Consider the following 12701-nt stretch of genomic DNA (forward strand, 5'->3'; position numbering starts at 1 on the left):
GGAACAACATCCGCAGGTTCACCTGTAATTACTTCCTTTTCCTAGAAACAACATCCACAGGTTCACCTGTAATTACTTCCTTTTCTTAGAAACAACATCCGCAGGTTCACCTGTAATTACTTCCTTTTCCTAGAAACAACATCCACAGGTTCACCTGTAATTACTTCCTTTTCCTAGGAACAACATCTGCAGGTTCACCTGTAATTACTTCCTTTTCCTAAAAACAACATCCGCAGGTTCACCTGTAATTACTTCCTTTTCCTAGAAACAACATCCACAGGTTCACCTGTAATTACTTCCTTTTCCTAAAAACAACATCCACAGGTTCACCTGTAATTACTTCCTTTTCCTAAAAACAACATCCACAGGTTCACCTGTAATTACTTCCTTTTCCTAGGAACAACATCCGCCGGTTCACCTGTAATTTCTTGTTTTCCTTAGAAACAACATCCACAGGTTCACCTGTAATTACTTCTTTTCCTAAAAACAACTTCCACAGGTTCACCTGTAATTACTTCCTTTTCCTAGGAACAACATCCGCAGGTTCACCTGTAATTACTTCCTTTTCCTAAAAACAACATCCACAGGTTCACCTGTAATTACTTCCTTTTCTTAGAAACAACATCCGCAGGTTCACCTGTAATTACTTCCTTTTCCTAGGAACAACATCCACAGGTTCACCTGTAATTACTTCCTTTTCCTAAAAACAACTTATATATGTGATATTCAAGGCTTGGCAAAGTAGAACTTTAAATATGTTTTCCATGTATCATATTTCTCTTAGGTTGCTCTGGGAATCAAAGCTGGTATCAACATTGGTGTTTGTATGCCTAGTAGCTGTAGTGGACAAGATGTTTCAAACCTCATCAATTCAGGTAAAAAAATGAATGATCATAGTCTGTCAAAACAAATATAAACTTATTTAGCAATAAGCCAATGTCTGGTAATAAGCCCAATCTATTATTGCATTGCTGCTCAGCTGAATTAGAATTACCAATGAATACTATTTAATCGTCATGCAGTAAGCCCCACCCCTGGCCCCGACCCCATAAATTTAAGTTCATGGTAAACCCCCTCTAGTTTTATTGTGGGACAAATGTTGACCACAGTAAGACATTCAATGCTTCTTGTAAAACATACATTGGATTTCTCAAAGCATAGTTTTATAGGGAGTTAAATTTCAATTGCAGGGCAATTCAAACACAATTTATTTTAGATCAGGTCTGTTGAATGTGTTAAGTACATAGGACAGGAAAAATGTAGAAAGAAATGTCCTTTTAACTGAAATTGGACAAATTTAGAAAGATGAATATTGCATATTTAGTTTCAATGATCTGTAAGAGTATTTTATGATAGGTTAAGTATGTACATAGTAGTTTTCTTAAGCGGAATATACATGTAACACTATTGAATTAGGCAGGTGGATTACTGTGTGGATTACTATGTGCTGATAGTTATGTGGTTTTGAGTGCTTTTATTTCTACAAGTATATGTTGATTGTAAAACTGACGAAGCTCGGAACATTATACTGTATATTGTTTATTTAACATGCTATAATGTTTTGACGTTAGTAAGCCTTACCCAAAAGTGCAGTGTGAAAATTGGAAAAAAGAGGTGATTTAAAATACATAAACATGTCTTTCAAAAAATACATATAAATGAAAGGTACCCTTATCTAAACATTAAGTTCATACTTCAAAAGTTTTACAAATGATATACACAAAATGAAACACAAATACATTGTGTGACGTCAACATTCAACATTCAACATCATCAGCCCATATTAATATATCTGGGGAAGGATTTAAAGGAATTCCTAGCATGTTTTCTAATCTAACTTGTACTGGCATGTATATTTCAACATTGTTTGAATAGTGAATAAATCATCATTGATATTATACTATGTTTAGGAACAATTCCACAAGATATTGACCTGCCTATATATTTATAAGTTTCACATATTTTTATGGATTTGCTGTTTGCCTGGTTTATTACCACACCAAATTGTTAACTATTTCTTCAAAACCACTGGAAAGATATTTCCCAAACTTGATGTAGTATGTTACCTGGTTCCGAGTTCGTCTCATATTATTTTGTGTGTGCTTAAGAATACAAAAATGGATGACTGGAAACCATCTTGGATTTTGATAGTTGAAGTATATTATCACTGTCTCTCCAAAAGTTCTTGTTAGTTCTGATATAAGAATATATTTTATATATATATACTTACCCTGTCATTAAATGATAAGAAGAAAAAGGGGAAAGAAGGGAAAAATAGAGAAAAGTTCACTCTTTCATAGAACTGATAAAAGTTATTCGATATTGGGCACCAAGATTTCTCAGAGATCTCTTGTTTAATTATGGCCGTGTTATTTTTCAGTGTTTATTGTGATTACCGGTTTCATAATTCAAGAAATATGAAACAAAATGTCTTTCATGGAAAAAATGATTTAAATGATAGATTAGATAAACCTGCTGCTGTTTTTTCTTCTCAGTATTTTTTCTTTTTTTCCCTCAGTGTTTTCTGTGACGGTTGATTCTATCAACATTGGGAATGCCAGTTTGGATGCTGGACAAACTATTTGTCAGGAATATGACCTGAAGCTAGATACGAAAGCCATTGTGGTGACGTAAGTGTTCCTGTGTGTGTCATTACCTGGTGTATTTTTGTGATAAGTGTCACGGTATATAATTTTGTACAGGTCTGTGATATATCAATAAGGAATCCTTTAAATATTTAAGATTTTATGTCAGAACACTAATCTTTGAACTATAATTAAAAATCTGAAAATTTAATATAGTCTTAAAGTCAGGTCCCCATCACCTCTGTATTAGCTGCTAATTGTGAGTTCTGAGGTTCCTAAGGGTCAGCACTGATCCATTCCCCATGATCCTTTGTGGTCCTTTACAGGGTGATATCCAGTATATTCCTCGCCTTTTTGGTGATTGCTACTTTGTATGATCTGGTGTGCATACAATGGCCAAAGGACAAACTCAAGGAATACGAGGCACTAAATGGTATGCCTGCTTTCACACACAAGATAGGTGCTAATGATGGAGAAACACAGCCTCTTCTAGGAGCCCATAATCCAGGAGATGAAGAAACACCAGGTAATTATTTCAACTTCAAATTTTTTAGCTCACCTGTCTGTCTGGAGTCCAGTTTTTTTAGCACACCTGTCTGTGTGGAGTCAAGTTGCTGAAGCTCACCTGTCTGTGTGGAGTCCATTTTTTTTAGCTCATTTGTCTGTGTGGAGTCAGGTTGCTTAAGCACACCTGTATGTGTGATGTCAAGTTTTTTTAGCACACCTGTATGTGTGGTGTCAAGTTTTTTTTAGCACACCTGTATTTGTGGTGTCAAGTTTTTTTTTAGCACACCTGTCTGTGTGGTGTCAAGTTTTTTTTAGCACACCTGTCTGTGTGGAGTCAGGTTGCTTTAGCTCACCTGTATGTGTGGTGTCAGTTTTTTTTAGCACACCTGTCTGTGTGGAGTCAGGTTGCTTTAGCTCACCTGTATGTGTGGTGTCAGGTTTTTTTTAGCTCACCTGTCTGTGTGGAGAATCTAATAATGCACTGGAATTAGGAATGGTTGTACTAGAGGTAGGAAGAGGTAAGATAGTAATTAATTATCTCCTAATTCACCACAACTTACAGTTTAATCAGCTAGAATATTATTTACTTTTCTTCCTTACATAACATCTTTCATACAAACAGAGTGGTAAGCAAATAATGATATACTTGTACTTAAAAAATGCAATAGTGTCTATAGGCAAAGTAAGGTATGCTAATTGTTTAAGATGGTAGACACTTAAGAATACTTGTAATTAAGCCACTTTCCTATTTATCAGTTTGTTTTTTTTACCAGGGGATTTAATGCATTTAATGGTTAACTGGATAGTGGATGCTTTGAGTTCACAGAAATTCTTTTCTTATTACAGGAATGCTGGTTAAGGTCCTGATGGCCTTTTCCATGTACTCAAATGCCCGAAAGATTCTGAATACTCATCAAGGTCCTGGTTCCATCACCTGTATTAATGGTGTGCGCTTCCTGAGTATGAGCTGGGTGCTGTTGGGCCATACGTTTGCATTTGGTATAGGTGTTGCAGGTAAGAAGCAGTACTATCTATCATAAATGCTGTTTCCATATTTATCTTTGGAGTGAGTTTTGTTAATGAATATACTGAAAACTTTAACTTGTATCATTCACAACAGCTCAGCCTATGTAACTTCAAGTGAAGATCTGAGACGTGTGGTTTGACACTACCTACTAGTGTTGGTTTGTGTTTCTAAGGAAGCTTAGAAACAGACCAGTTTGTGTTGTAATGGGTGTGCCCTTTGGCAAAACACTTACCCCTAATTGCCTTGGCATGTGACGGGTGCCAAGTGAGGAAGCTACCAGCAACTACATGAAAAGTCTGCTTCAAAATAACCCTGACAGTTCATAGGGAGACATACCCAGCAACCTAACAAGACACAAATAGTTTCATCATTTCTTTTACAAAATATACAGTCACATCCAGTCAGTTCAAATCGTTGGATAATTCAAATGCATGATTTTGTTTTCAATAAGGGCACAGTAAAAAGTAAAGAGTTTTCTGTCTAATGATAATTTGAACACTTTATTGTTTTACTACAAAATGCCTAATTAAATTGATGGATGTGCTGACACTTCAATGATCATTCCTTGCAGTTGTTTAATTCACATCGTTGGTTATGCTGTGGGTAGCGTTTTGTAAGTAACCATAATTGGCTACTGATGCTGCTATTGTATGCATATATACGGCTTACTTAGCTTTGATTCAGTTGGACTTCTTTAAATTCTTGTGCATTGTGCATGTGCCAGCTGAAACAATTTCAGGCCCAAAATCTACATAAGAAACAGACAGTACAGAGAACGGAATGCTTGCATTTATTGTCAATTACTCATTATACAGTTAAATGACATGATTGCTGCAAAACCATCCTGATTTATTGTATTGAACAGATGATGTTAATAGTTTTGCTTTGTAAAGACTATGTAGACAAAAGGTTGTTTGTTTACCATAGTCACAAGCCACACTCTGCATACAGATATGTCAGTACTTCTACCTGTACACAAGCATGCATTTATTGTCAAAGAGCGTTGCTGTTTCACTGTACATTTAATGACATGATTGCTCCTAAACCATTCCTTTTAATTATATTGAACAGATGAAATTTACCGTTGTTATGCTTCCTGAAGGGAGAGCATATAGTTGCTGCTTTGTCCATCTGTCCATCATAATTTTGTCTGGAGCATAACACAAAAAATATTTGAGGTATCAACTAGATAGATATCAACAAGCAGTTGGTGCAGTGCACCAAAACCATCAAACTCTTTTGTATAATTTAGGAGTTATTGCCCTTTGTTATTATGAAATACTTAGATTTTGTATGGAGCATTACACTTAAAGTATTAAGAGGTATCAACATCAAACTTCATAGGTAGATAGATCTCAACGAGACTGAGAACAGTGCACGAGAATCATTATAACTCTTATATTGCCCTTTGTTAATTACAATACTTAAATTTTGTCCCATTCAGGGAGAATAACCCATCTCTGACAGCCGTTGTGCTTTGTAAAGACTACTTAGACAATTAAGATAAAAAGGTTGTTTATAACTTAAGTCTCATTTCACACTTTGTATGCTGATATGGCAGTAACATTTGCCAGTAGACAAGCTGACATCTGCTTATTCTGGGCTCATCTGACTACTTCATTGTGGTATCCAAAGTAATATGGAACAAAGTGAAACCTAAGATTTTTAAGCGATCAGTTAACTGGTATATAATATAGAATATATGTAATATTGACAAATTTGTCAGCTTTATGATGTAGTGTAATCCATGGCCTGGTTCTACAGTTGTGTCTTTGGTTGGATTTGGAGTGATTTCGACTCTGATTGTTCGAGATCAAAGTTTTGTTTTCTCAAGCATAATATTATGGCATTCAAGCAGGTTATTAAAATTAATTTGTTTTTTTTTTAGGGGGACTGACTGGAGTTTCACCTTTTACATGTAAATGGTCTAGACCGTAAAGGCATAAAGACTATTTCGTTGTGAAAATTCATATATTTTCATTGAAATACAGGATTATGTGAGAAAATAACTATTTTGATTTTTTCACTCTTTTGATCCATCAGATCAGAAAAATGTCAACAATGTATAGCTGTGTGCACCTGTCAAATTTGTTGTCTATGTCTTCAGTTAGAAATCTGTGTAAACAAATATTAATTAGGTCATCTTACCCAAAGTGTCAAGATTACCTGTAGCTGTGTTTTGTCTGCCATTTTGCAATAACTTTTTATATATCAAACTTGTTCTCAAGTTACGCCAGAAATGATTCTGAGATGGTCGTGACCAACTGTTGTTAATCCTAACCCTAACTCCAACAAACACATTTAACACTTCTTCTCAAGGTCAACTGGAGCAATTAAGGTAAAATTTTTCTGATAATGTCAACAATTAGATATAATTAACAGACAGTCGTACAATGTTAACAAGTGACCTACCTATAGGTCTAAATTTGTAGATGCTGATCACAATCCTCTTCAGCATATAACCATAAATATATATCTCTGTATTTTGTTATTGTCATCTTGGTAAAATGTGTGGGTAACAAAACCAAAAGCTCTCACTTTACTGTAATTATTTGCTCTTTTCCAGTCTAATTAAGAACATAAGTGATACACATTTCATATTTATTTTCTTTCTATTGAATTTATTGAAGAACTGAGTCTAAGATGTGGAATTGTTTATGTGGAATTATTAATGTGGCATTGTCCCTGTTGAATTATTTATGTGGCATTGTCTCAGTGGAATTATTTATGTGGAATTGTCCCTGTGGAATTGTCTCTGTGGAATTATTAATGTGGCATTGTCTCTGTGGAATTATTAATGTGGCATTGTCTCTGTGGAATTATTAATGTGGCATTGTCTCTGTGTAATTATTTATGTGGCATTGTCTCTGTGGAATTATTTATGTGGCATTGTCTCTGTGGAATTATTTATGTGGAATTGTCTCTGTGGAATTATTTATGTGGCATTGTCTCAGTCGAATTATTTATGTGGAATTGTCTCTGTGGAATTTTTATGTGGCATTGTCTCAGTGGAATTGTCTCTGTGGAATTATTTATGTGGAATTGTCTCTGTGGAATTGTCTCTGTGGAATTGTCTCTGTGGAATTATTTATGTGGAATTGTCTCTGTGGAATTATTTATGTGGCATTGTCTCTGTGGAATTATTTATGTGGAATTGTCTCTGTGGAATTATTTATGTGGCATTGTCTCTGTGGAATTATTTATGTGGCATTGTCTCTGTGGAATTATTTATGTGGAATTGTCTCTGTGGAATTATTTATGTGGAATTGTCTCTGTGGAATTATTTATGTGGAATTGTCTCTGTGGAATTATTTATGTGGAATTGTCTCTGTGGAATTATTTATGTGGCATTGTCTCTGTGGAATTATTTATGTGGAATTGTCTCTGTGGAATTATTTATGTGGAATTGTCTCTGTTGAATTATTTATGTGGAATTGTCTCTGTGGAATTATTTATGTGGCATTGTCTCTGTGGAATTATTTATGTGGCATTGTCTCTGTGGAATTATTTATGTGGCATTGTCTCTGTGGAATTATTTATGTGGCATTGTCTCTGTTGAATTATTTATGTGGAATTGTCTCTGTGGAATTATTTATGTGGCATTGTCTCTGTGGAATTATTTATGTGGCATTGTCTCTGTGGAATTATTTATGTGGAATTGTCTCTGTGGAATTATTTATGTGGCATTGTCTCTGTGGAATTATTTATGTGGCATTGTCTCTGTGGAATTATTTATGTGGCATTGTCTCTGTGGAATTATTAATGTGGAATTGTCACTGTGGAATTATTTATGTGGCATTGTCTCAGTGGAATTATTTATGTGGCATTGTCTCTGTGGAATTATTTATGTGGCATTGTCTCTGTGGAATTATTTATGTGGCATTGTCTCTGTGGAATTATTTATGTGGAATTGTCTCTGTGGAATTATTTATGTGGAATTGTCTCTGTGGAATTATTTATGTGGAATTGTCTCTGTGGAATTATTTATGTGGCATTGTCTCTGTGGAATTACTTATGTGGCATTGTCTCTGTGGAATTATTCATGTGGCATTGTCTCAGCCGAATTATTTATGTGGAGTTGTCTCTGTGGAATTATTTATGTGGAATTGTCTCTGTGGAATTATTTATGTGGCATTGTCTCTGTGGAATTATTTATGTGGCATTGTCTCTGTGGAATTATTAATGTGGAATTGTCTCTGTGGAATTATTTATGTGGAATTGTCTCTGTGGAATTATTTATGTGGCATTGTCTCTGTGGAATTATTTATGTGGCATTGTCTCTGTGGAATTATTTATGTGGCATTGTCTCTGTGGAATTATTTATGTGGCATTGTCTCTGTGGAATTATTTATGTGGAATCATTTATCTGATAGAGAAATGACAGTAGAATACATAAATAGACACAGTGGTAAATTTTACTTGTGAGAAAGATAATACTGGATAAGTAACTCTCAGATTAAAATATCTTTCATCTCTTTGTATGAAAACTTTGATATTTTCACTGGTGCTGCATACTCATTAACTATGATTAAGTTTCCACACCACTAGATGAAATGCAAAGGATCTGATACAATTTTGGTTTTGTGACCTTTGGCATACAAATGGTTGAAGTAGATTCAGATTTAAATAAATACCTTAATTGTGTATAATCCAGTTTGACACTGCTAGTAGCCGTTGAACTCCCAGGTGCTGAAGTTGTGTTACTAGAGCCAACACTTCAGGCCAAGTCCTCTCCAAGCATTTCCTTGTCAACATGAATGACCTAATGTGGAGAACAGCAACAAACAGAAGCAGCCATTTTGTTGTGCCATTTTCACTTAGTGACATGTCATTTTCCATGATATGACATCACAATAATTGTTTTTTGACTGCCACAACTAACATACCAGGGTATACAGCACTAGTGACATATGCAGATATATATCGTGTGTGAAGTCACTGGACTACAGGATAATCAGTTCATAGATAACTGTTACTTACTTCAACAACACAGGAATATCCTCTACGTTTAGTTCCTTCTTATGTGATTACACAATCTACATGATGCAAGTCATTTATCAATATTAAAATCTTCTCAAATATTTGTTTTTTATTTCTACAGACAATCTGCTGACATTTTTACCAGCCTTTATGAAAAGATGGACAGCCCATGTTATATTGAACGCCCTTGTGTCTGTAGATTCATTCTTCACAATCAGGTAAGTCATCTGTAGTTACAGGTATATCTGATAACACCTGGTGAAGTTACAGGTAAGCTTGATAACACCTGCGGTAGTTACAGGTATGTCTGATAACACCTGCTGTAGTTACTGGTATGTCTGATAACACCTGCAGTAGTAACAGGTATGTCTGATAACACCTGCTGTAGTTACAGGTATGCCCGATAAACATGCTGTATTTACATATTTGTCTGATAACACCTGCTGTAGTTACAGGTAAGTCTGATAACACCTGCTGTAGTTACAGGTATGCCTGATAACACCTGCTGTAGTTACAGGTATGCCCGATAAACATGCTGTATTTACATATTTGTCTGATAACACCTGCAGTAGTAACAGATAAGTCTGATAACACCTGCTGTAGTTACAGGTATGTCTGATACTACCTGCTGTAGTTACAGGTATGTCTGATAACACCTGTTGTAGTTACAGGTAAGTCTTATAACACCTGCTGTAGTTACAGGTATGTCTGATAACACCTGCAGTAGTAACAGATATGTCTGATAACACCTGCTGTAGTTACAGGTATGTCTGATAACACCTGCTTTAGTTACAGCTAAGTCTGATAACACCTGCTGTAGTTACAGATATGTCTGATAACACCTGCTGTAGTTACAGGTATGTCTGATAACACCTGCAGTAGTTACAGGTGTGTCTGATAACACCTGTTGTAGTTACAGGTAAGTCTGATAACACCTGCTGTAGTTACAGGTAAGTGTGATACTACCTGCTGTAGTTACAGGTATGTCTGATAACACCTGTTGTAGTTACAGGTATGTCTGATACTACCTGCTGTAGTTACAGGTATGTCTGATAACACCTGTTGTAGTTACAGGTAAGTCTGATAACACCTGCTGTAGTTACTGGTATGTCTGATAACACCTGCAGTAGTAACAGGTATGTCTGATAACACCTGCTTTAGTTACAGGTAAGTCTGATAACACCTGCTGTAGTTACAGATATGTCTGATAACACCTGCTGTAGTTACAGGTATGTCTGATAACACCTGCTGTAGTTACAGGTGTGTCTGATAACACCTGTTGTAGTTACAGGTAAGTCTGATAACACCTGCTGTAGGTACAGGTAAGTGTGATACTACCTGCTGTAGTTACAGGTATGTCTGATAACACCTGTTGTAGTTACAGGTATGTCTGATACTACCTGCTGTAGTTACAGGTATGTCTGATAACACCTGTTGTAGTTACAGGTAAGTCTGATACCACCTGTTGTAGTTACAGGTATGTCAGATACTACCTGCTGTAGTTACAAGTAAGTCTGCTGTAGGAAAAGATAAATATGATAATCCCCTTTACAGATTACTCTGATAATACTAACTATTTCCTAACTTATAAATCTAATAAGACCTGCTATATTTAAACTACCTTGTCTTTTGAAATTTTACTATCAAGGCACACTTCTCTGGCAGGCAAAGATATCTCTTTCAATATACATATATACTATAATGTAATGACTAAAACCCTCTGTAATAGTTATTTGTGAGCTGTAATGTGTAAGCCTTCTGTAATCTTTATTCCTTGAGCTGTAATGTGTAAGCCTTCTATAATCTTTATTCCTGGAGCTGTAATGTGTAAGCCTTCTATAATCTTGATTCCTTGAGCTGTAATGAGTAAGCCTTCTGTAATCTTGATTCCTTGAGCTGTAATGAGTAAGCCTTTTGTAATCTTTATTCCTTGAGCTGTAATGTGTAAGCCCTCTGTAATCTTTATTCCTTGAGCTGTAATGTGTAAGCCTTCTGTAATCTTGATTCCTTGAGCTGTAATGAGTAAGCCTTTTGTAATCTTTATTCCTTAAGCTGTAATGTGTAAGCCCTCTGTAATCTTTATTCCTTGAGCTGTAATGTGTAAGCCCTCTGTAATCTTTACTCCTTGAGCTGTAATATGTAAGCCCTCTGTAATCTTTATTCCTTGAGCTGTAATAAGTAAGCCCTCCGTAATCTTGATTCCTGGAAATGTAATGTGTAAGCCTTTTGTAATCTTGATTCCTGGAAATGTAATGTGTAAGCCTTCTGTAATTGTTATTCCTGGAAATGTAATGTGTAAGCCTTTTGTAATTGTTATTCCTGGAAATGTAATGTGTAAGCCTTCTGTAATTTTTATTCCTGGAAATGTAATGTGTAAGCCTTCTGTAATTGTTATTCCTGGAAATGTAATGTGTAAGCCTTCTGTAATTGTTATTCCTGGAAATGTAATGTGTAAGCCTTCTGTAATTGTTATTCCTGGAAATGTAATGTGTAAGCCTTCTGTAATTGTTATTCCTCGAAATGTAATGTGTAAGCCCTCTGTAATCTTGATTCCTGGAAATGTAATGTGTAAGCCTTCTGTAATTGTTATTCCTGGAAATGTAATGTGTAAGCCTTCTGTAATTGTTATTCCTGGAAATGTAATGTGTAAGCCCTCTGTAATTGTTATTCCTGGAAATGTAATGTGTAAGCCTTCTGTAATTGTTATTCCTGGAAATGTAATGTGTAAGCCTTCTGTAATCTTGACTCCTGGAAATGTAATGTGTAAGCCTTCTGTAATTTTTATTCCTGGAAATGTAATGTTATCTTTTTTCCTGTTGATGACTTCAGTGGGCTCCTGCTGTCCTACCTTGTCCTGAAGGAAATGAAGAAGAAGAATGGCAAACTGAACTGGGGAATGTTTTATTTCCATAGATTTTGGAGGTAGGTCTATCATATAAACACCTTTACCTTAAGCATAAAGATCATGAAACGGTAGTGGATCACTTGTCTACCTGCTGCCTGGGATGGAATCCAAGGTAAAACATAAAAAGGTAATGGATCACCTGTCTATCAGCTTCCCTGGGTTTAATTCCAGATCATTTGATAATAACGTTGGCCGATGTAATCTCATGTGAAATTCTGAAGCACATCATAAAAGAAGTTAGATGCTTTCTACCTGTGGTAGTTTGTCTTTCTCAGGAAGCTGAGAAACTGTGCATGGTCCTTTGGCAAGACATTATAAACACTCAAATTGCTCTACATGGCATGCAACATGCCTCCTGTATGCTGTTCAGAAAGATGTCCACCAGCTCCTGCCAACAGACCCTGCCAACAAATCATCCATAGCAACAAGAGCGAAAGCTGCAATGTTAATTAACGTATGTAATGTATAATCATTGGTACTTTTCAGACTGACACCACCATACATGCTGCTGATGATGGTCTATGTACCTCTGTTTCGCTACATGTTTCAAGGTCCTGATTGGCTACAAGGTGGCACAGAGAAAAACTTCTGTGCTGACACCTGGTGGACAAATCTGTTGTACATCAACAACTTAGTACATAAAAGTGACATGGTAAGTAGGATAAACACATTTCCTTTTTTCACTAGGCATGGAATA

At 35.8% G+C, this 12701-nt stretch overlaps 1 protein-coding gene across 1 annotated transcript in view; it reads left to right on the forward strand.

Annotated features, from left to right (window-relative positions):
- LOC132546306 (nose resistant to fluoxetine protein 6-like) overlaps positions 1-12701 on the forward strand; it is a 33744-nt gene that overhangs the window by 11048 nt on the left and 9995 nt on the right. The window contains exons 3-9 of the mRNA XM_060210031.1: positions 785-875; positions 2519-2630; positions 2912-3111; positions 3939-4106; positions 9221-9317; positions 11929-12021; positions 12491-12656. Of these exons, the coding sequence (XP_060066014.1) occupies positions 785-875; positions 2519-2630; positions 2912-3111; positions 3939-4106; positions 9221-9317; positions 11929-12021; positions 12491-12656 (927 nt within the window). The remainder of the gene's footprint in view (positions 1-784; positions 876-2518; positions 2631-2911; positions 3112-3938; positions 4107-9220; positions 9318-11928; positions 12022-12490; positions 12657-12701) is intronic.

This window comes from Ylistrum balloti, unplaced genomic scaffold (genome assembly GCF_031769215.1).
Source record: "Ylistrum balloti isolate Yb309-2 unplaced genomic scaffold, AGI_CSIRO_Ybal_v1 Utg369882, whole genome shotgun sequence".
In the NCBI taxonomy this organism is placed as follows: Eukaryota; Metazoa; Mollusca; class Bivalvia; order Pectinida; family Pectinidae; genus Ylistrum; species Ylistrum balloti.